Source organism: Stegodyphus dumicola, chromosome 9 (assembly GCF_044657685.1).
Source record: "Stegodyphus dumicola isolate Sdum_Otavi_A_Nest chromosome 9, ASM4465768v1".
Lineage (NCBI taxonomy): Eukaryota > Metazoa > Arthropoda > Arachnida > Araneae > Eresidae > Stegodyphus > Stegodyphus dumicola.
The window spans coordinates 152,084,472-152,110,267 of record NC_140776.1 but is presented as its reverse complement, the minus strand read 5'-3'; the positions used below and the strand labels follow the sequence as shown (position 1 = coordinate 152,110,267).

The following is a 25,796-nucleotide window of genomic DNA, read 5'->3' as shown; positions in this document are numbered from 1 at the left end:
GAATATTTCTCTTTGGAAAGGGCAAAAACATATACTTCAATCTGCAGTTCATTTCCTCGTGACATTTTTAAAGAAGAAGAAGAAATTTAAAAGTAATAGATGATAGTTCTCATTTCAAATAACAAGCTGTTGCCAGAAATTTTTATTCTAAAACATCTGATTTTTTTCTTCAGTTCTCTATCAAAATCATCATAAAAATATGTAAACATCTCTGTATTGGTAAAAAGGTGAGTATGCTTTTATTTTTAGAGATGCACTGGTATTTGAGAAACTGCTGGACATTTATGTAACCTCATCATTCAAGAAAACTCCCTAAAATGACACCAGAAATGTTTTATGCTAATACAGGGGTGCAAAATCCTCACTTAGAAATTTCCTTCGGGTATCTCTACCCAATTTTTTAGTCTCAATACATTTTCAAAATTTCATCAGTATAATATGATTATTACACTAGTAGTGAATGTATATCAAATATATAATGGAACAAAATCACTCTTTCAAAGTGTGATAAATTCTAAAATATTTTTGAAGCCTTCAAATAAAAAGGGAAAACTTATTAAACTTTTTAAATAAAACAAAATTTGAAGAAATACTATTTTATCATTCTTTTTCTGTGTACTAGATGAGCAGGATAAACTGATATTAAAACAATAAAAGAACAGTTCAAAGGGAATTTCAATACAAAATCTTTTAATTCTTTTAAACAATGAATTTACAATTGTTGAAACTATACATTTAAATTCAACCTATATATGTATATAGCAGAACAAATGAAAACTTGACTCAATTTTAAATTTGCCCTGCATTTAGTATTTTTTTACACAATTATATAAAATATGAAATTATAACAGAAGATAGGAGGAAATGTGAGTCAGAGTTTTCCACCTAGTCTGATTTATATATATCCAGTTTTTACATAAGACAAGTGTGTTAAAACTAGCCAGCAATCTGGCTAACTTCAAAAAAACAAAAATATCTAACTCAAACACATGTTTGATGTTGAAGTGCAGGGGTTAAGAAAAGTGGTCCTTGAAATTCATATATGCATCTTTGTATTCAGTTCTTTGTATTTTTCCCAGTCAGGAAATGATTAGAAATCAAGCAGCTGAAATAAATACATGATTAGATTGCTTAACTGTATTTTTTAAACTGAAAATTTAAATAATTACTTTAATACTATACTATACATACTATCTGAGGAAGTATTTTCTCCACATGCTCTACAGTAACTACAAAAGGATGCTGCCCGTTGCCTTCACACTATAAAATAAGACTTTATATAAGAAATTCATTATATTTAAGGTATTTCACAAATGCTGGCCTTACATTTGCCTTACTTATATTTAATTTATTATTTTTTTTAAGTTTTAAAAAAAAGCTTATTTATATTCTTTTTAAAATTTTTATCCACTTAGTCTCAATTATACATTATTGAACAAATTACTAAATTGAAAAATCAATAATGAATAATTACTTTTTCATTTCCAACAATTTAATCAACAAAAATTTTTTTAAATCTCCAAATTAAAAAAAAAAAAAAAAAACTAGAAATTAAGTTTAAATTCCATATGAACTTGATTTAAAAGATTTTTCCCCCACTCTATCTGATAATTGAACAATAAAATTCCGAGTTTTTTTTTATTTTGTTTCTTTAAATAAGAAATATGTATGCAAAAATCTTTCCAACATTAAATTTTAAAGAAATCTAAATGAAATTTTGGAAAAATTGGTTCATTACACTGTATTGCCATCCATAAACGGTTGTCTGTACTACATTTTCCATGCTTTCAGAAATAGTTTAGTTTTTCAGCAATAAATTTTAATTCCCTCCTTCTTTAACTTAGCAGCTATAAATATGCTTTAAACTATAAATAAAAATAAACAACAAAAAATTGCTCGACAGAAATCACCAAGATCATCAGTTTATCTCGGTGATTTTTATCTTTCTTTTCAACTTACTCAAAATACAAATTGAATTCAGTGATAAAGTGATGTAATGACATACTACCCATAAATACAAATAAAGTAAGAATCAATACTTCCATTTCTGCTTCAAAGCAGATTTAAATAATTTAATATAATGATAATAATAATTTTTAAATAATAGACATCAAATATTAAAAAAAACTGAGCAACTTTTGCAAATTCTCCAAAAATTCAGAAATTATGTTACAAATTTCATACACATTTCATATAAAAGTTTTTTTTTTTTTTTTTTCCCTATTCTAATCGATGATGCACACAATAAAATTCAGCAATCTTTAGTTAGTTCTTTAGATGAAGTTGCAAAAAATAGTTTCAAAATTAAATTTTAAAAATCTAAAGCAAATTTTGGAAAATTCTCTTCATCACATTATATTGCCATCCACAAATATTGTGTGTAAAAATTTAATTTGTTAGTTTGTCAGGAAGTAGTTCAAAAATTGATGACAAACTTTTGATCACAGAATCAAACACCATCAGTGAATTAAATAAAAGCTTATAAAAATAGTACACTACATATATATCTATTAAAATTTATTATCTAATCTATTAAATTAATTTAGCATGTATTTATTTCATTCAATTCGTCGACTTGCATTATTTGATCAGCTTAAAACATCAATACAACATCCGTGTACCAAACATTGTCTCTTGCCAATTATTTAACCACCACAAATACTTATTTATTTATAAGAGAATTAAAAAAGCAGGAATATTATGTATTTTCTCTCTCTCTCTCTCTATATATATATAATGAAAATTGTAAGTGTTTAGTTTCAATTTACACAAACAAAAATCATTTTTATGTTTTAATTTAGTCAAAATAAGCCTCTTTTAGATTTATTGGGAATTGGGGGGGAGGGGAGAAATACTTTATAGAAATAAAATGCCGTAAATGAAAAAGGCTAATTTCATTCATTTGTATTACAGTAGATACATAGTTGCCCTATGTAAAGTAAATTAAGACTGCAATAGTACAATAGAGTACCAATTAATCTAATTTTCCACTTATCCAGATGGGTGTGTGTGGTTATGGCAAAGCCTCGAGGGCTATCTGCCTAAGGGAAGGGATGCCTTCGTGGAGGACTTTCTAAGGGAAACTGGCTCGTATACACGTTACACATGAGGAAAACCATGAAAACTCCCATGCAGCCAGCCCATTCGCGGGATTCGAACCTCGGACCCTTATCCAAATGGGCTGCAGTCAGAGTTAGAATTGATAACTGGAGTTTGACTATACATAACTAATCAACAGATACTAAAAAGTTAGATAGTGTTAAATTGTCTATAATTCCCTGTCTAGCTCAGTTAGAATTATTAGCAATAGCAAAGCACTTAAGAACTATATGCTTTCAATGTTTATTTCCTAAAGGAAACAGGCTTGCAGTTATGGTGCATTTCAGAAACACTACAAAAAACCACTCATGCAGTCAGGTCAGTCAAATAGTTGAAACTACTAACATTTTGCAAATTCAACCACACTGCCTTTATTTACATGGGCTTTTAATCCCATCTGATGGTATATTTTGTTAATATTTACATCAAATTTGTTTTTCCCCTTCTGCAGGAGGAGTGATTTTTAGGTTATTATATATCTTCTGTAGCAGCCTAGGCAAATAATTTTATTTGGCCTATTTCTGCATTTGCAGGAAACAAACTGATTACTGATCAGCGCACATGCAGTATACGAACTGTTAATGACCTAACTGGTTTCTTGTTATTGCATTCTGTCAATAAAGAGCATTTCAATTATAAAAGACTCATTATATTTACTGTTTTCAAATTTCCATCAGTGGAAAAAGAAGCTATAGTTATATGTTTGAGACATTGTTAGCAACAATTGATGAAAGGTGGTGGTCACCAGAAAGAATCTGTAAAAAAAAATGAATTTTACGGTATGGTTATACATATTTGTTTTTAACAAAGCACTAACAAAATTGTATTTCAGTAAAAAACCAAACAGAACTTTCTTGCATGTTTATATGCAATTTTAAATAAATAGTTTATGTAATTGTATCAAATATGATATGATAACGAACATATATATTAAATAAGTTCCACTGAATTGTGCCATTTTAAATAAATTGTTTACAGATTAAATAAGATTCAAATATAAATTTATATTAAATACCTTCCACATATAGATATAAATTAAATAACTTGTGTTGCACAGACTGTAAATGAATTGACAATTTATCCTGTGCTGTTATCAATTTCTTTTTCATGTGTATTTACAACTTTTGATAAAAAATCACACTTTCTTTTAAAAAAAATTGCTGAAATGACATTTTCTGTCATCAAGGTTGCTACAAAAACAAGTACAATTTTTTATTTTTATTCATTTTCAATCCAAATGAAGTCTTAGATGCACATTTGTCACTAATATATTTATTCAGCAAAACAGATATTTTAATACGACTAAAAGATGTACTACAAATTTTATAAAATTCTTGCCAGTAATGAAATTTTAAAAAATGCAAAAACTAAAGCATTTTAACAGCTATGAAACTATTCGCTGCGGCAATTATTTTTATTTTAGTTTTCCAAAAAGGAAAAAAAAAAAAAAAAGGCTTAAAGATTCAGATTTTAATGTCACACCAGAGAGTTTGTTATTTATTTTCAATTATTTATTTATATATATTTTTTTTGCTCTCTCTCGGGATCATAGTTTACCAATTTGTTCTTGGACTCGCTCCTGCTCTTGGACAACTTTTCTTTGTTTGTTTGTGTTTTTTTTTATTATTAAACATCACTTTCTTTGCCCTTACACCATATAAAATACAACGATAAAACTACAAAAATTTTAACAACATATTTCTATAATTTCATAAACATTAAGTATTATACCACACTTTTTCTGTCTTTTTATTATTTCAGAGTTCAGTTTTCTTAACAAGATGACTTACACAATCTTTTTAACTTTATTTATTAATACCACTTTCTTCATACTTATGCCACATAAAATTCAAAAGCAAAATCACAAAATCTTTAAAAACAGCTTATTTTTAGAAAGCTGGTTAGAGTGTTAAGTGTTGCCACATATTTTTTCATGTTCATTGAGACAAACAAAAAAAAAAAAAAAAAAAAAAAAAAAACTATTTAGGTAGATAGCTGAAAACTAGATTTACAGTGCAATTTTCTCAGTGAAAAGTTATAATTTTAGTTTTTTACTTTATCTTAACAACTTTAAAGAAAAATGCAACCTTACCTTAGCTTGCATGACAGCTCTGGCAGCACTTTCTGAAAAAATGAACAGATACAAAGTATAAAATGAAAATGTATGCATAAATTATTTAATATAATACATGAATGAGTTAATTTATAAACATGATAGCTAAACCCAAGAGTGCAGAGGCAGACATGGGTGAATTCAGAATGCAACTGGACAGCATGAACCATAAAACACATAAATATCTGAAGAAATAATGGGCAGTAAGAAACGGAAACAATAAAGAATTAGAAAATTAAAAATGTCCATCCATTCATCCATTAAGAATAAGATCTCCAGTTATACTTTTATCTAAATACCAGTGAAAGTATGTCAGTGAACCATAGTTATAGTTCATTAGTTCATTATTAGTGTAATAATGCATTAGATCAGTGCTCTGCAACTGGTGTGCCATGAGTAGGATATAGGTGTGCCGCAATCAAATACATGTATTTGACATTTTGCAATTTTTTATCATGTATTTAATACACAATGACAATTTTTTTCCTTAATAATGTCTATTTTAAATGTTTTTATATATTTCACTGTTGTGTGGTTGTGTGTGTGATTGTAAGTGTGTCAGTATTTGAATTTTTTCGGCACTTCCTTGATAACTCAGAACTCTTTGGTGTGCCACGAAATTCCAGGAAGATTTTTTGTGCATCGCAGGTGAGTAAAGGTTGCGGAGCACTGCATTAGATCATTTGAATCATGGCTTCCATGAATGTAGCATGAATTTTTTTCCTTGCTCTCACCTCATTATTTGTACAACCTCAATTTTTTGATCAGTCAGTATTTTTCAATTTTCACCTTTTCATTTATATGATTTTGCAACCACTACAATGGCTTAACCTTCTAAAACCGGGCCGAAATTCTCATAATATAGCCTTCAGACCGGCGCGATCCGAAACAATTTTGCCCCCTCTTTGACATTTTCCTAATGAGAAAAGTCGTTAGTTCCCCTCCATGGATGAAGTAAAATTTACATGTTTGTCGGACGCTTACGTCACATAGTAGAGGGGTTGCTAGATTTGCAATTTTTTCGATGATTATTTTGCTTTCATTTAAATGAAGTTATAAATAAATATGCAGTACTGGATGCATATCCAGTGCACACTTTATTTAGAACAAAATATATGCAATGTTTATATTTCACTCACTATTTCTAATCAATCTCGTAAAGAATTTGTGAATTTTTTAACTTTGTTTTCACTCTTCATTTATATTCGCGTATTTTCGTATTAGAAATTAGAAAGCGAGAACAAAATTTAACAAAACATAGTAAATACGGACTAGATTTGTAAGTCTGCAGGCTGGAATGTGATTTTTAATAACATATTTTCATTAATAAAACAATGGTAATGACTAATTTAATGAAATAATAATATTTATTACCATTAGATGATTAGAATGAGATTCAATACAATTAGATTTTGAGATGAACTTACAGCAATAATAAAGCTCTACATAACAATAACAGAGATTTAAATCTGCTTTTTTCGATAATTTTGTTATTATAATATAAAAATCAAAATCCGAGATACATTGGTTGCGTTTAATCATTTAAATTTAACAAATATTACATTGGACTATCAGGCAAAGAAGGTATATCTTTAACGAGAATTTTTCTTTGTAAAATTGGCTTTTGTTTATGTTAGCAGAGAAAAAAATCCATGACTTATACATGCAATCATCAAAAGAATTTTGAGAACAGTTTTAAATGTTCATGAAGAATTAATTATACGTCAATTTCTTTTCATACGTAGAAATTTCGTCTAAAACCATCATTATATCCAAAAGTTGAAGTCTATTTCATTTTCAACGAATATTCTATTTGCACATAATATATTTTCTAGTTTATTTTAGAAAGAGTAATCTTTCACATTTTCAAAAGAATAAGGAAATATTGGGTGTTGACACAATGTAGTAAATCTGTTTTTCATATTTCTTCCAGTAATGAAAACGATTACCCTGGAATATTTTCAAAGCAAAATTAAGAAAACCGTTTATGCCAAATTTTGCATAAAGTATCTTCTCGTGTATTTTTTTATTTAAAGTGTGGAATTTTCTCTTTGAAAACATCAAAAATCAAAAAGAGCAAAATTAATTCATGAGAAATAACTTTGAAATGCAATAACTCCATCGTAATATGAAATAGTGGAGAAAAGTGCAATACAGTTTATTTATTCACAAATAATCCCCCTCATATGCGTAATTTATGTACTGTCAATTGAGAAATATAGGTTAGTAAATTAAACCGGTTATTTCAATACTTTTCCTTTATCAATATTTTTACGAGCTCTTCAGTAGAGCGGTAAAGGTGGCTGAACACTTGTACCTCGCTTGGGTTTGAATCCCGGATAAATAGTTGGATTCACGGTTTTTGTGTAACGTAAATGCAAGCCAGCTTCTCTTAGAAAGTCCTCGGCGAAGGCATAACTCCCCTTATACAGGTAATTGTTGTGTGCTTTGATGTAATTCAGTAAGCGAACAAAATTAATCCAATCAATACCGAAGAACGGGTTGATTACATGTGGAGTTTTCCACCAGGAACGTAAATGCGAGCAGTTTTCTCTTAAAAAGGTTTACACAAAAGCATCCATCCCCTTAAGCAGGTAGCGTGCTTTTCTGTAATCCAATCCTAATTTTCATACATTTAATAGTAAGTTGACATACACCTTATTACAGACAAAATAACAACCTTTTTTAAAGATATTTTTTATCAACTTGTCTGAATTCCCTTTATCTCTTGAGGAGTATAAGAATTTCAGCAAATGAAACTAGCCGAAATTTTATAAAATGTAACTGATGTTTATATTCAATTTAGAAGTAACGTGAGCTTTACTGATGTTTAAATACTTTTTGGCAGATTTCATCCTAGAAGAGGGTCTAAAGATAAATTGATTTTATTTAATTTACAATCAATGAAAATCATTGAAATCAATCACTGAATGAATGAAAATCACAAAAACTATTATGCATACAATTGTCTCTTATTTATCTCCTGATAAATCAGACAAAATTGCCTGCATAATAGAAGCACTTTGAAAGAGTTAACAGTTCTTAAGGGTTTTATGCACTCCACAAAAAAATGTCAAAATAAAATCTTATTATTCATAAGTATGAAAAGCAAGTAAACGATAAAAGCGGTTTTACCTATTTTCTAGAAGGGCATTAAATCTAAAATATTAATCTATTCTTATTTGTTATGATTAAAAAACATTAAATATGGTAAGCTTAAAGAGCGTGCAAAATCGCTGACGTTTTAATCATAGCAAAAGTCAGTACTAAAAAAATTAGCATTAAAATTATGAGACAGATTGAGAATGAGATGGCCTCTATTTAATTTTCAAGTATATTGGCGTGAGACGAAACCTGCGGTTTTTGCCAAAATGTAGCCAAACTGATAAGAAGAGGGAAATAATGCATAGCCAGCGGCTACTCTGAGCAGCGACAATGGACCACCCAAAGATCTACAGATAGGCGATTCTCTAAAATGGGGAGGGCATGGATGGTACGATAGTTGTACCAATGCCGGCGTCTGAGAAAATCTTCTCCTGGTACAACTGCTGTACCAGCCAGCTTCGAGAGGTTAAGAGAGTAACCAGATTCTCACTTTCCTGTAAATGTAACACTTACATACAAGGATTTGATGAAAGCTAACCTTACTGACTTTTCGAACGCGCATTGCGGTCTCGGGTGATACCCGGGACCTCGCCTGTCTGAGGGTCTGATGAGACTTGCCGAAGGAGCTTGCTCCTACTTGGTCGTATCGGACATCAAACTCCGTTGACCAAAGGTCTCGTATCCCCTTGGCCAAGAAACGCACCACTTGAGAGGTCGCTCGAGGGCGGCAGAGATGATGCATAAAGATTCTGAGGATGGTAGAGAGGGCTGTAAGAACTTCATATGGTTGATGTCAGAAAAATTTGAAAAAAATCTTGAATCAAGCCATATTTGGAACCATCTTTTCAAATTAAATAAAACCCAGAGAGCATGATTTAACTAAGCTGATGCACAGTAACAAATTTCCATTTAAATTGATTAAGTCTACTCGCACCAGTATGTTGAACCATCTCAAGAGAGAAGAACCTACCCATCTGAAAACAAGCAAAATGGAAAGGTGAAGCAAACTACTGGAAAGCAACCTGTGTTGCCAAAAATCACTACTATGACAAAACTGGATATTGATTTAAACCGATCGTGGAGATTTTCCAGCTTATTTAAATAGATTTCACCATCAGGATTTTAATCTAGGAAAAGTATGTTATATTGCTGGAGACAACAGATATTTTGCTATATTGACGTCCCTTAACACAGGGAACAAAGTTAGCTTAGGTTATCTGATTATGGCAAAGCCACGAAGACTATCTGCCTAAGAGGAGGGATGCCTCTGTGGAGGACTTTCTGAGGAAAAGTTGCTCACACTCATGTTACAGATGTGAAAGATCGCAAAAAGTCCCATGAAGTCCCACTCACCTAGGTTCGAACGCAAACAGGTCAAACTACCTGTATTCGGTGGTCTTTATCACACGGCCACTGGCAAGGCCATGAACAGTGTAAAAGATTTATGTCATGGTTTCTGAAAATAGCACATACATCTACTGTGCAGTCACTTACATCCAGGGGCGTAGCTAGAGTTTCCAGTGCCCAGGGTCAACTGAAGAATTTGTGCCCCTTTCTGTGTGCCAAGAATGGAAAACATTTCCTTAAAAGATTTCGTAGCATTAATTTGGCACCCTCTGGATGCTACGCCCGGGGACAGATGTCCCCCCTTGCCCCACCCTAGCTACACCACTGCTTACATCCTTTAATGCTTTTCTGTCATGCAGATAGAAACAGAATGTACCAATACGACAGCTGTTCCAATCACACATCCCAATTGGCTTCCATCTGGTCTCAAGACTATTTTATCAAATCATTTGCTACTTGTATATATGCCAATATTACTTATAAGATGATACAAAAGTTAAAAGGAAAACATAAAAAGTTGAAAAGGAAAGTAAAACTATTATAAATAATCCTTATAAATTTCATATATCCATGTCAACATTGATAAATAACATAAATGCCTATTTCATAAAATAAGAATTAAACAAATTTTAGTACTTTCTTGTTTAAGCAGCCATCACAGTTTCCAAAATTAGTAAATTCAACTGTCAAATTTGAAAGGCCCAACTTTTTAATATTAGCAGAGAATTATGTAATAACTGCTTTAATAAGGAAGTAATCAAACACTCTCATTGACTAATAGTAGATATAGAAAAAAAATACATACCTTTAATAAAATCTCTCATAATTTCAGCAACAAGCATCCCAGCATCATTTGTAACTTAAAAAAATATTAAACAATTTTAAAACAATGTAACAAATTGATTTATATATAAAAGCAGGAAAAATTAAAAGATTAAAGTACTTAAGAATTATGAAGAACTGGAAGTTAGAATAAGCATAAAAAATTTCAATTTGCCAATAAGTATCTAATGCAGCCATACTTTTAATCTTTAGTGTATAACTTTTAATCTTTAATCTTTTATGTATAAGATGAATTTAATTTTTTTTTTTTTTTTTTTTTTTTTTTTTTTATAAATAACAGTATAATGGATAAAATATTGGTCTACCCGGTTCTAAAGATGGACAGTTTTCAAAATCCAACACATTGCATAAACAATACACACTTCAATGAATTTTTCACTATTTTAAAGCTACACCAATTACTCAACTCATTAAATCTCCCCCTATACTGCTAGGATGCACTCAACAAAATGATGCAGATAACATGTGAAGCGATGGGAATATTAATTAATGGCTGTTGGGGATACCAAGGTATTTTGCTAACTACATGTTTCTGTAATTAAGAAAGTTATTCCCAAATTAATGCATTCACAAAAGCACTGCTTATTGGATATTTATAACCTTATGTTAAATACCTTTGAAAAATGCAAGGGCATTGATAGGGATATCCCTGACTGATTCAACAGATAACATCTCAAGCTGGATGCACACTGTCCATTTTGAGAAGACAAACTGATGGTTGCTGGTGACTTAAAACTGACAGTTAGCTAAGCATAATGTACATTCAAGTACAAGAATATTCAAGTATACAGTTCAGACTCTTCCAGATATGAAAATTTGCAGCAGATGCTCTTCTAATGTGCATCTCTTACCTCACATTATCAATATTTACAAGTACAGTATGAACATTGTAATTTGCTCATGCAACAATGGAACACAGTTGCCTGGTCAGATAAATCATACATTAATATTTGTGAACCATGAACACCCTGAAGGAATTGCCAGAAATTTATTCCACATATTTTACTAATAATGGTCCAAATTGTATTAACTGCAAGTTGTTTTTTTAGTCATCATTTTTTTATTTTAAATTGAATTTTTCATTGTTTTCTTCAATAAAGTCAATAATGTCTTCAACCTCCAATAAATATTCAATAGTTCAACTATCTTTAAAGAGTTATGAAAATTGCTAATTTTCACCAGATCAGTAACTTCATTATTATTTTAATACATTTTAATACATAGTGATTGCTATTATAATTGCACTTTAGATTGTGTTTTATATTTGAAACACTGCATATTGTTCCAAATTCATGGTTTTTATTGTCATATTTTAATTCTTTAATTGTGAGACATTAGATATCTGCCAGTTATTCATGCATGGAGTATTAATACGAGTAAAGAGTCCTTTAGGAATCTAAGAAATAAAATCAAAGTTGTGTATAATGTTCGCTGGCTATAAAAAATTTCCTTTCTTTAATATAGTTACTGCATACAATTTTTATAAAATAATGAATACTGAATAATCTTCTGTTATCAGGAATGGATTCGGATATATTATGGATATATGTATTCCTGTATGCGCATACATAAATATGTAGGCATGTGTATACACACATATATGCACATACACATGTGCATACATACATACATACATACATTTCAGAATTCAGTCCCAATAACAGAACAGCACCCAATATTGTTGACTTAATAGTACATAAGGGATTGTGTAGCAATAAAGTCATTTGTGAAAATCGTAGAATTAAAGGGATCTATGATGAAAATAAAATATTAAACAAAAAAATCGCTCTTATTTGTATTAATGTCAAAGCTTGAAAATCTTTGAAAATCTTGGAGCTATCTGAAATACATGTATACGAGACTGAGACATTAATTATTTAACTTTTTAAAAAATGGTATAACTGAATTATTCTATGATAGTAATTTAAAATAAACAATTTATTATATTTATTTGAATGATACCAAAGCTTAATTGCTAGAGATGCAAGTTTAAAAAAAAAATCTGAAAGTTTACAGATTTTATATTATGCCCAAATAGGTCTTTTTGTGTTTTTAAATAAAAAATTCGTTAAAGTTTTACAAAATATAAAATAGACAATAAAACAAATTTAAAATTCCAAATTTGGGCTTTCAGATGCTCATATTTAGGTTAACGGCTATGTTATTCAAAATTTGATGGCTGTAAGTACCGTCGTTTTTTCACAATGCAAGAAACACACATATATTCATGCAGATTCTTTATTATTTAATTTCTTTAAATATAATACAGAGTGATAATATCTGGTGGCAATAACTTGCAAAGTGATTCAGACTTTTATAGTGATTCAACAGAAAATCCCGCTTTGAGACGAATAACCCTTCTTGGCCAATGTCATTGGGGCTACTACAGAATTTAGCGCTAATTTACATTAATAATGACTGATTATTGTTATTTTCAGTAGAAAATCACACATAGTATGAAATTCAAAAATATACTGTGACATTATAAGCTTAATCCCCCCCCCATTTATGACAACTAAACTCTGCCTTTGCAATTTTGTTTATGCAGCTTACTTTGAGTTGATACAAATTTTTCTAACATATCTGCAAAAACACAGTTTTTCTCATCAAACACTTTTTACGATAGTTTTTCACCAATCACTATGCATGGCTCATCTGTTTCATTTACAGCAACGCTGCTTTGTTATACAGTCAAAAGTCATTAATCCGGACTCGTCGGGACTTCGGCGATTCCGGATTATCGATTTTTCCGGATTATAGATCATCAGTTTAAATCTCGTAAGATGGCATGCACAAATTCTAAAATTAAAAATATGAAACCGTATTTAAGGAAATAAAGAACAATTATGATCTAAAGGGTATCAAAATTTACAAAAAAAAGAAGCTTAATATTTATTTGTTTACTTTATTAAACATTTCTTTCTATGAAGGTTGTTTCGTTTTATGTGATAATACTTTCTCTTTAATTCTATAAACAGACGTAATTTCTTGTTCAGTTAAAAAGCTCCACTGTTCAAGTCCCGTAATTGCTGTGCCGAGAATACCGACTAACTTGTCAATCGAAATTTTTTCGTTTTCACTAACCTCTCTGTCACCTTCTTCATGTCTTTATCCATTTTTTGCAGCAATTCCACTTTTTGTTTGACGGACATCGAGACATACTTTCGTTTTGTAGATCCTTTGGGAGCTCCAGAATCGGAAATTGACATAATCAAAAGTTCAAGTTTACTTTTATAAAATTGCTCTTACAGTCTGCAAAAAATAATAAGCTGCATCCAATTCGAAGATTAAGGAATAACGCAAGCATGAACATTAACTGAAATAGATAATTGTATAATTTTAGCATATACCGTCCATTATACGTTAAACGCGCACGCGAAAACGTATTCTGCACTTGCGCACACGCATACGCGCGTGCCCGTATAGGTCTTACGCGCACGCGTAAACGCCAATGTGCATGTGTCAACACGGCGCATGCGCAGAAAGTTTTTAGCTTTGAGGTCCGGATTATGGGTGTCCGAATTAACGACTTTTGACTGTATTTTAATTTGTAAATTCAATGGCAATAACGTACTGCTCCAAACTATACTTATTACACAGGATTTCACATGACATATTAATACTAATATCAGCAACTTATAAAAGCACAATTTCTTTATTATGATCATCTAGTAAACATTTTGTAAACTAATACTTACTTTTAAAACTTTTATTCTTAAAATGCAATTTCAAAATTTCCTCCACACATTTCTAAAGAAAAATAAAAGATAATTGCAGAATGAATGATTTATGAACCAATAAAATGTTATAATGTTTGGGTCAAAAGCATAACATAAAATTACTAAATTCAATATTGCATATAACATTTGAAAAATGCTAGTAAATTTCAACTGGATTAGGTTAAGATATTTATTTTCAAAAAAAAAAAAAAAATGTATGGTATTCTGACTATCCACAGTCTGAATTTCAATATTCTGTAGAACCACCATGCTTTTGACATATTTTTCACTATTAAGTGGCAACATCTAATCTATAGATTGTGCTTACCATCTCACTCAACAGTTTTCCACCCTCCCCTACAGACAGTCTTTTCTCATAAAGTTTCTTTTTGTAAAATGCTTTTCATCATTACTATTTATGAACAGAATAAATACCAAGAGCCATAAACAATCCAAACAAACATTTTCCACCAATTCTCAAAGTTACCAATGTCTTCACAATTTTTCATGAGGATGTGAATAATAAGAAAGAACCGAAAATGTAACTGCAACTTCTGCCTTACTAGTCACAATAGTTAATGAGGCAGAAGCTAATTATTAATCTATAAGCATCAAATAGCAATACCTCTACCCGGTTGTCAGGCCATACAGTTGATAAATTTTCCACAGTACAGCAAAGAATACTTATACATTATTGCAATCATCTTAAGAAAACTGCTAAATTTTCTAAATACACCAAGCTCTAGCAACCATGCATTTAACCTTCCAGCACTCACGTATGCACAAAATTTACGACAAACTCAGTTTTGTATTGCATTTCTCTCTCACTAACATAAGAACTTTTACTATATTTGAATGGGATATCATTTGTATTTTGCAATAATAATATTAATATTTTATTTCTTAACAAATTTATTATCAATATTCACTCATTTTTGTCATTTTTCGTGCCCAAAATGGTAGAATAATGGATGTCATAAAAAATACGACGCGCACGTGCTCATGTAAAATTGCCAAGCGCACATGCTGGAAGGTTAACCATTCTGTAGGCAATGATGCATATGACAGTTCTTCAGTGTTAACATCCAACAACACCATTTGCATTCTTTTTGTTACACAATAAATTCCAATAGTTTTTTTAAGGTTAAATTGTAAACATTTTCTGTTTCAAAATTGATTTTAATATATTTACGAAATGTCAAGGCGCGGTAAGATAGCTTCCTTATAAAGTAGGTTTAGGGTTGCCAGAAAATGACAAGGGAAGCCAGGGTTGCCCTCTCGGCGACAAAATTGGCCGACAAATTGCGACAAAATATAAACCCTGCTGGTACATGGAGAGTTAGTCAGTCCATTCGGAGTCGATCGAGTTGACAGTCGGTCATCGACTGCACCAAAAGAGTCTCAGTGTATCGCAGTTAGTGCATAGTCGAGAGAGTGTGTTGAGCTCTGGGAATGACTGAACCGAGGAATCGGTAGCTGCACTCTAGTGCATCACGAGTTGTAGCATGTCTCGAGAGTATGTGGAGTTCCGAGAATGACCAAGCATAGTCAGAAACTGTAGTCTGGTGCTTTGCAGTGAAGCTGTTTCCACTGTTGTAGCCTGACAGTATGAAGGCTGTGTCACTGATTGTTCCAGCGTGTTTATAGTAGTTTTCTGACTACTGTAAAAGCGTGTTTGGAGCTGTCTTGAATAGTACTGACTAATAAAGTGTGTTCTTTATTCACTCCGAATCCACATATCCCTTACGAAATTAAAGGATTTCCCTACAGAAGAAGAAACTAAGGTAAATTCTGAAAAAAAAAAAAAAAAGAGTATACTGCCATAAAATTTCTAAAGAACCACTGCTTCAAAGCTCTTGAATTACCATAATGAAATTTCCACCAGGACAAAAAAAAAAAAGAAAACCATATTTTAAGCAGTTGAATTCATTGTTTTGGAGATCAACATACAGTTAAAGCAAAAAAAAAAAAAAAAAAAAAAATACTATAATATTTCACAACCATAAGGTCATTATTCTGTTTCTTCCTAAAAAATCAGCAAACTGAAGCAAGGCCATTGCATTAATATGAAAGTACACTGCTCAAAAAAAAAAAAAAAAAAAAAAAAAAAGACAAAATTTATATTTTTCATACTACTGGGCCGATTCACAAAATTAAATTTCGATTTTCATGTTTCGTAAGTGCAACTTAGGATATACATTATTTTCACACAAAATGAACTTTTTCTGACTTTTTCTTACAGGTGAAAAAAAAATAGAAACATGAACTAAAGGCATTTTTCATGCCAAAACATCAAATTTTTATTTATTTATTTATTTATTTTTTGATAGACCAAAACTGAAAAGAAAGAAGGAATCCTTGTTCGTTTAAAGACTCGTTTTTTGTTTGCAACTTGTAAAGTTGAGCCTATGAAAACTGTCAAAATCATAAAATTTAAAACATTTCCTTTTACTAAATCAAAACAGAAAAAGAAACTTTCAAGGGTATACAAAAACTAAAAGATAACTTCTTCTAAAAGTGTCATTGAGCTTAGTCACCAAAACTAGCAATCTTGATTTCCTAATATGTTACATGTAAATCTGAAATGGTGCCAAATATTAGGAAGTGGGTAAATAAAGCATCAGATACGAAATAATTAGAAACTTAATATTTTTACAAATGCATATTAAAAACCTCTATATTATAAAAAGTACAATGTCTGAAATCCAAACCTCCAGAACACAACCCAAAATATAAATAACAGAACACGACGAAAAAAATTCTCCTCCTCCCAACAAAATCAAGGAATGAAGAACATAATACTGAAAAAAAAAAAAAAAAAAAAAAAAAAAAAAAAAAAAAGCAGGTTTACAGTAAACGCAATAATTCTCCCATCTAACTGAGATTTCTGCTTTGTACTGTAAAAGATTTGATGACCAGGGAATTGGGCAATAACAACATATTGATTGACGTTACATCTAATGTTGGCCAGTTACACTTTCAGCCCTTGAATTGTTGGAGGGGGGAAGGCAGGGCTGGTGCTACACATTTCACCACTGGGTGCTATTACTGTAGATTTTAAATTCTCCTGCCAGATACCTCATCTCATTAAATAAAAAAAAATTAAAAAAAAATTGCATTCTCTCATTTCTCCTGCCCATTACCTTAATCCAAAAAATTTTGTCATCCTAAATTTTGCTGCTGACTGATCCTCTAATTTTTAAAATTTTTGCCATCAATTCTACCACCTGATACAGCCACACTGGCTCTGGCATTGGCATTGTTGGGAGGTTAGCATTCTCTAACTGATTTATACAATAACAAAAGACCCCCAGTGTGCCTTGCCATCTTACTACATTTACATCATCACCCAGGAAGAATAGTGGTTAGTTACACCGCATACTGATGGACCTGGGTTCAAATCCTGGAAAAGACATGGGTGTTTGTAAGTGTGTAGTGTCTTTGTGGCTAGAGGGCACTTAACTCTTTCCGGCACGCTACCTTTTAAAGTCAGAGTTTTCATAAAAAAAAAAAAAGGTCTAATTAGGCCTAGAGGAGTACACAAGTAAAATTTTGTGAAGCTAGCACTTATCGTTTAATTTTGTGGGTGTGCCCAAAGTGGGCACACTGGTTGAATAAAGCTTCAAAAAGAGTGCTGAAACGAGCATTTGCCGTTTGATTTTAAGCAAGATTTCAGGGTAAAAATTTAAAACTAATATAGAATAAGGAGATTAGCATACAGCCAAAAAAATAACATAGAAATTTCTTTTCAAACAATTCCTTTTATACCCTAAAAAAATCTGGAAGATTTCCTTGAAAAATGAGAGTCTTAAAAAACTAAACAAGGCTAAAATATATGGACTGGTTTGTGTTGAGCTGCCATCTACTATAAATAAAGAAGGTTCAGAGTAACCTATAAATCCTTTTTCATTCAATTTTTCTGTGTGTGTAATTTTTGAACCAGACATAGGATTTTAAAGCTATAATGAATTTTTAGGAATTTTCAAAGCAGTCTCCTCCAGCATTAAAGCATGTCTGTAGGTGAATTTTCCAAAGATGCCTCAAGCCATTAATTTCTTGCAATCAATGACAAAAATGCATTTATAGCCTCATCAATATCATCTTCAAAATGCAAACTCTGACCACATAAGTTCTTTTATAAAAAATAGCTAAAAGTCACACATAGCTAGATTTGGTGAACAGATGTGGATGTTCTATCACTCTGATGTGTTTTTATCAAGAAATTCAACTGTCAATCTAGCTGAATAAGAAGAGGCATTATCACGGTGCAGCATGAGTCCTCTAACAATCACTTCTTGAGAATATCTGGAAGGCGCTTAGTGGCGTACCAGTTAGCCATTGTTTTCTGTCCTTCCAGCTTGATGGCTTTGACCAGTCCTGTACTTCAGGTACAAGAAATGGTATGTATGTTTTAACCAGGGTTGTGGAGTCAGGCAGATTTTGAGTAGCATCTTTTTTCTGTAGCATCTATTACTTCTTTTATATTAAAAAAAATAAGCTGTAACCCATGTGTTTATGTTTATACATATGAGGGAGTCGAAGTCAGAGTCAGTGTCTTTAAAATTACAGGAGTCTGAATTTTTTACTGGTTTTACTCGTTATAATTTTAGAAATAATGCAGTAGTCACCATCTTTAAGTAATTTAAGGGTTTCTTTACTGATTCTTCCACACTCCTCCTTCTGGTACAGAGTTAAATTACGGGAAACCCAATGGCAAACTAGTTTTTCCATTTGCAATTCTTCATAAATAATTTTATGTATGGTGGCACATTCAATGTTAAATATCTTCTGTATAATCTGGTAGGTGTAGTGATTATCATTAATTAACATTTTCCATAGATAAATTATCCAGGATTACTGCCAACAGCAGCTTTCCTGTGTCCTTTTCATTCTGAAGAGAGTTATGACCCTGTGAAATTCTGTAAACCAGGGTTTCTTAAACTGTGGGTCACGACTCACAAAGGGGTTGCCAAAAAATTTAGCAGTTTTGATATTTCTTTGACTTATAATAATTTTACAATTAACAAATATTTTCACACAATGTATCTGAAAATAGATAAAGATAAGATAATACAGACAAAGAAGAAACGAAAACATTTCAACGCATTTTAATAATACAAATGTTCATTTTTCTTGCTTTGCATGTGATGCTGTCATTTCATCTGTTACTTATTTAAAATTTTCTCATTGTTCTATGTCTTAAAATTAGACAATGAAGTTAATGACCTAAAACTGCAATAGTATATTACAGTACAAGTGAAAAAAATTGAGTTTCACTTACGCGTGTGTTGGATTTATGCAATACGGGGTTCCACAAAATTTTTGGGTACTTACGTATTATCGCAACCAGGTTGATGCTATTTGTAAGTTTGAATAAAAAAGTATGAATAGAAAGAAAACGTAGATTTATTAATTACAGATAATTTTTAATACAGTTTTTTATATTATTTTGTTTTAAAATATAAAATAGCAATTAAACCCTTCCGGTTTCGAATTTGAATAAGCTGCAGAATTATTTTTTCGGCAGAAATCTTTTGGCTATTGCTTTTAGCACTGATTAAAAACCGTAATCGCCATAACCATGTACACGTCGACTTATTTTTACTTAAAAAAAATCCCAGAATTGCACAAAAATGGCATTGCGCACACTCTTCACTTTATCCATGTACACTGCTATTTTCTCATAAATTACAAAAATTTGCACGAAAATGCAGGAAAATTTTGTGAATCTCCACATGCTCTTTTTACAAAACTACGTATAACACGTAGGGTTGCCATAAGTAGGGTCACCAAATTTCGCAATTTATGCGAATTTTGGCCTTGTAAATATTGTGGTATCCTGGGTGTTGCAAAAAAATCTCAGTGATAAAAAGGAGTCACAACTGAAAAAAGTTTAAGAAACCCTGCTGTAAACCATCTGAATACAGTAGCATAGAATGGGCCTTCATTTCCAAATGCTAACTGTAGATACTGAATGCATTCTTCTTGATTTAATCCACTTTAAAGTCATAGAAAATCATAATGTGATACTTTTCTCAATTCCATTTTTCCTTCTGCCTAAAATTTAGTCTATGCACTAAACTGCTTATAGTTGGCCAATAAAAATCATCTAGTAATACAAAATAGTTCATATTTCCAAATCTAACCATTAATTTTTTTCTGCCACTTATTGTCTGCGTATATCTCAAAACTTTCAGAGTGACCTCTGCATCTATAAATTTTTCTTAGCAAAACTACTTTAATTATTTTACGGTCAGAGTAAAAAAAATTTTTTTTTTTTGGAAACCCAACAATAAAAAAGTAACAGAAAAATTACCTCGCAAAAGTCTTTGCACAAAGAAATATGCACATAGTATTAGTAAATATTGCAGTATTTTTTTAGTTAGCATTTTGTAGGATATCTTGCAACATTTATGACAACTTTCAAACATTTGGGCATACAGTGCATCATTTTTTTTTTTTTTTTTTTTTTTTTCAATAACTACATCAGAGCCTCTAGTTTAAATATAATGACTGAAGTGGTGTTTTCAGAACTTGTGGACAAACATAGATACATTGATAGGATAAACATATAAGGCAAACGTTGAGGGCTGTGTGCTTTAGATTGTTATCCTGATAAAAAATAAACATGCTTATATCAAAAAGCAGAAAGCCAAACCTGCCAATATCCAAAAGTTCCTCATACTTTCTTCGGTACTTACGTATTATCGCAACCAGGTTGGCGTTATTTGTAAGTTTCAGTAAAAAAGTATGAATAGAAAGAAAATGTACATTTATTAATTACAGATAATTTTTAATACAGTTTTTTATATTATTTTGTTTTAAAATATAAAATAGCAATTAAACCCTTCCGGTTTCGAATTTGAATAAGTTGCAGAATTATTTTTTTCCAGAAATCTTTTGGCTATTGCTTTTAGCACTGATTAAAAACCATAATCGCCATAACCATGTACACGTCGACTTATTTTTACTTAAAAAAACATCCCAGAATTGCACAAAAATGGCATTGCGCACACTCTTCTCTTTATCCATGTACACTGCTATTTTCTCATAAATTACAAAAATTTGCACGAAAATGCAGGAAAATTTTGTGAATCTCAACATGCTCTTTTTACAAAACTACGTATAACACGTAGGGTTGCCGTAAGTAGGGTCGCCAAATTTGGCAATTTATGCGAATTTTGGCCTGGTTGCAATAATACGTACGTATCCTTTCTTCTCCATACAATTATAAACCCATCCAAACCAAAAATGGTTGATCTTTACATTACGGTAACTTGGCGATTTTTTGGCGAAAATTTGGCGACCAACTCCCCTACAGCAACCCTCTATTTTTTTTTCCCCGCCGCCATTTTGTCTTCACGAAGTAAAGACATGTTTCTTTTCTTCTTATCTACTGAACACTTCTTCCAACAATCTACTAGCCGAATTACACTTATGCTAGAAATTTTATCAAACAAAACTGCTTAATCATGACAAATATTCACTGCAAAATTCGGAAAAAGTGCACAATACCATACACCTTACGCGTTTTTCAAAATAACACATACACATAAACCATGTACACGCCGACTTATTTTTACTTAAAAAAACATCCCAGAATTGCACAAAAATGGCATTGCGCACTCTTCACTATATCCATGTACACTGCTTTTTTCTCATAAATTCGAAAAATTTCACGAAAATACATGACAATTTTCTCAATCTTTAAACCTGGTAAAAAGAACATATATGAAATTACCTGATCGCGAAAAAGTATTTACCCTTTACAAATATGAACATTTCCACATATAAAATAAATAAAATATCCAAAAACTTTTACCTCTAAATCATCTATTACATTATACACGTCACCAACGAATTCATACATGAAGCATTACAAATATTTAGTATCAAATATTTAAATTATTTCCATGCACGTTTATTTCAACTTAAACGTAAACCAAATTCCTACAAGCATAAAATTCACAAAATAACTATCATTTCATTAAAATATCACTGAACCATGTACACGTCGACTTATTTTTACTTAAAAAAACATCCCAGAATTGCACAAAAATGGCATTGCGCACACTCTTCACTATATCCATGTACACTGCTTTTATCTCATAAATTAAAAAAATTTCACGAAAATACATGACAATTTTCTCAATCTTTAAACCCGGTAAAAAGAACATATATGAAATTACATGATCGCGAAAAAGTATTTACCCTTTACAAATATGAACATTTCCACATATAAAATAAATAAAATATCCAAAAACTTTTACCTCTAAATCATCTATTACATTATACACGTCACCAACGAATTCATACATGAAGCATTACAAATATTTATTATCAAATATTTAAATTATTTCCATGCACATTTATTTCAACTTAAACATACACCAAATTCCTACAAGTATAAAATTCACAAAATAACTATCATTTCATTAAAATATAATTAAATTCAAAAACACCACTTAAAATATACATGAGCACATACATTCAATTAATAAAAATTACCTTACAATCCTAATTACTTTAAACTAAATCATTGCTAATAACAATTTTCCCAATAATACCAAATTCCTTTCCACCTTACATTTCCAACAATGCATAAAAATAATTAAAAATACTAACTTACCTAATCTCCTTCAGAATCTTCATTACGTGGCGGATACACTTTTCTTCATTCTCTTTCAGAATCTTTAAAATCATACTTATCTTTCAAAGCAAGATACCAGGTAAAATAAATAACATAATAAAACATGTTTATTTCTCTCTCACACAACCTTAAAAAACATTTCTTACTATCCTTTTCAATACCACTAAATACCCATTTCGAATTCAATTTACTTACGGCCATGGGATCCAAAAATTCACAAACACTATTTCACACAACACAGAATAAAGCCAAATACAAAATTTCCAAATTTTTTCCCGATTTCCCCCCTTTTCCGATTAAAGAACCGTAATTCGTCCATTAATATCACATGACATATCCCATGATCTCTCATTTCCCCCACACAAAATAATGCGTAATCGGAACTCAGTACTGTTCACATTATTACCAAAGTCCCAGGTAGTAACCTTTATCGCCTCCAAAATGTCGCCAAACTACCAGTTACCGTAATGTAAAGATCAACCCCAAAAATTTTAAATGTGCTTTCATCTGCAAATAAGACATGATTCCAACATGCTTTGGACTTAGTTACCATTGTTACCGAGAAGGAAAACATCAGCTTTCTACTTTTTACACTTATAAAAAAATTTTCTTCAAGCAGAGCACCCATGTAATTCACCTGATCTGTGTACTCATTGACAGTTTCAGGTGAATCTGAAGTAGAAAATTTTTCTATAAAAATCTGCAGAAGTCTTTACAACACTTAAAGATGGAATTTTAACAAATTTTCCAACTATAACTCTCTGATCACTTTGAGTTAACCTTTCTTCCTTTATTTTTGATCTGATTTTCTTCATTAAAACATTTTATCATAGATTGCACCACAGAATGAGATAAATTTACTAATTTAGCAGCATCCTGGATCAATTTTTCCACCCTTATGATGAAAAATGATCAATTTTTGAATGCCATTTATTGTTTCCATACGACTATGAACCATTTTTAAATATTTAATAAAATATAACAAAGCAAGCAAGCAGAGAATAAAGTCAAACGATTTTTTAAATATCATAAAAATGCAAAAATTTAAAAAAATGGTAGACGATAATTTTATTTATGAAATTCGACGAAAATATTTCGGTGTAGGATAACTTTTGTGACGTGTTTTATCTACACCTCTTCATATTTTTAATTTTTAAAAAAGAAAATCAGTATCGAAAAAAGTTTGGTTTTGTTCAAAATCGCACAGAGATGATATGAAAAAATACTGGACTTCATTACATTCGAATTCAGTGCCGTCTTACAGTACTTTTTTAACAAATTCTTAAAGTGTACGAATACTTTTGGGAGCCGCTGCATGTATGTTCTGAGTTTTGGAAAGGGGGAATGAACCTCTAACGATGGTAAGGTGGGCAAAATAGGCTGAGAACCACTGCTTTACATATTATATAGTTAGCTCGAGATATCAACAAATCGCCAAGGGCCGGTTATCTGAAAACTGCCTAAAACCACCGAGCAGATTTAAGATCTGAAAAACATTTAGAGAAAACAAATTCCGTATTATCAAATATAATAACATACATAAGACAATATTATAATACTAACTTGCCTAGGAAATTCTGCACCGTTCGATTCAGCCATATTTTAACAAGAAATTAAACTCGTGCAGCGCTTCGGACATTTAAAGACATATACACAAATAAAGGATTCAATTATTACTGGCGGTCAGCTCTGATGCCAACTTCGGCAGTAATACCTCTTAATCCGAATCATAATAAAGACAGACAGATGTCTCGTTTTGCGCCTACTAAGTCTTTCTGTACCGATGAGCGAAAAATCAAGCTAAGGTGCGAAGGAAAGGTATATAGAAAGGGGGGCAATTTCATATTTCAGAGGAGAGTAAAAAGGAACTTCGTACATTTTGTACAAGTTCGAAAGGTCAAAAAGAAAAGATGGGACAAAATTTAAAATAAATGGCCCGAAAAAAATAGGGGGGAAGTGCCTATAGAAAGAAAAGGAAAAATTGTAGAAAATATCCTAAAATACGATTGTGTCCATGAGTGCAGTTAAAAGGAGAAAAAGCTGTCTTCATTTACAATAAATAGTGTCTCACAGGTGTTTGTATAGTGAGTGTGTTTGGTAATGCTGAATAGATGTGATACTGGGAAAGAAAAAAAAAAAAAAAAAAGGTGACAGTGTTAAAAAGCTTCGTATCAAGGTATTTAGCATGCAATACAAAGTAATATGTATACTTGCATCCTGAGACACAACAGCAAAAGACCCATAACATCAGACAAAAGTATATATTAATATAACTAAAGCAACTTCTGCTATTTTTGTTCCCAACATTTTCATACATTTTTCAAAAAAAAAAAAAAAAAAAACAGCAGCAGACAAAACACATAGAAACATAATACACAATACAAGACCACAACCGAGCAAATACCAAATATATATATGTCATAATAATAAAAGCACAAGGAAATGACGGAGCAGTGTAGATGTGTAGTTATGCTATGTTGAAGAGGAAGTTTGACATTATATAAGCATGGAAAAAGACGGAGCACTGTTGATGCGTAGTTATGCTATATTGAAGAGGAAGCATTCCGATTGCGTCGTAAGCTAATGTGTTGACTTCGTAAATAAAACTTGGCAGTCGAGGCGATTTTAATTCCATTTTTATTTCCTATTGACATTATGTGGCCACAGATCACTTGGCACCCTAATCGTGCCTGTTCGTACCATTACATTATTGATATTATTGCAATAGGAAGCAGCGTAGCGAAATTGCGTCCAAGCACAGCACAGACAGAAGCTGAAGTGCGTAGTTATGCAAGATGGAAGCATGCGAAGAGAAAAGTTTTGGTTTACAATTTGGTGATTGGTCGAGAGGGATCTGCATTATGGGTTAAGTAAGATCGCATGATGAATTTGAATGACGCAGTTTAGACTTAAGCGCTAT

The 25,796-nt window shown here is 31.2% G+C and overlaps 1 protein-coding gene across 2 annotated transcripts; it reads right to left on the bottom strand.

Annotated features, from left to right (window-relative positions):
* Positions 1-673: 673 nt before the first annotated feature.
* LOC118203501 (centromere protein X-like) lies at positions 674-24,594 on the bottom strand. 2 transcript variants are annotated; one of them, XR_004760578.2, is made up of 7 exons: positions 24,440-24,594; positions 14,206-14,257; positions 10,470-10,523; positions 5,192-5,223; positions 3,757-3,854; positions 1,192-1,260; positions 674-1,105 (listed from the first exon to the last, which is right to left on the bottom strand). XR_004760578.2 is itself a non-coding variant. In XM_035375785.2 (6 exons), exons 1-6 carry the CDS (start codon positions 24,473-24,475, stop codon positions 1,091-1,093), a joined length of 258 nt encoding a protein of 85 aa, XP_035231676.1. In that variant the 5' UTR covers positions 24,476-24,594; the 3' UTR covers positions 674-1,090. The 2 variants fall into 2 exon arrangements, 1 of the variants encoding a protein (XP_035231676.1); XM_035375785.2 differs by lacking the exon at positions 3,757-3,854.
* Positions 24,595-25,796: the final 1,202 nt, after the last annotated feature.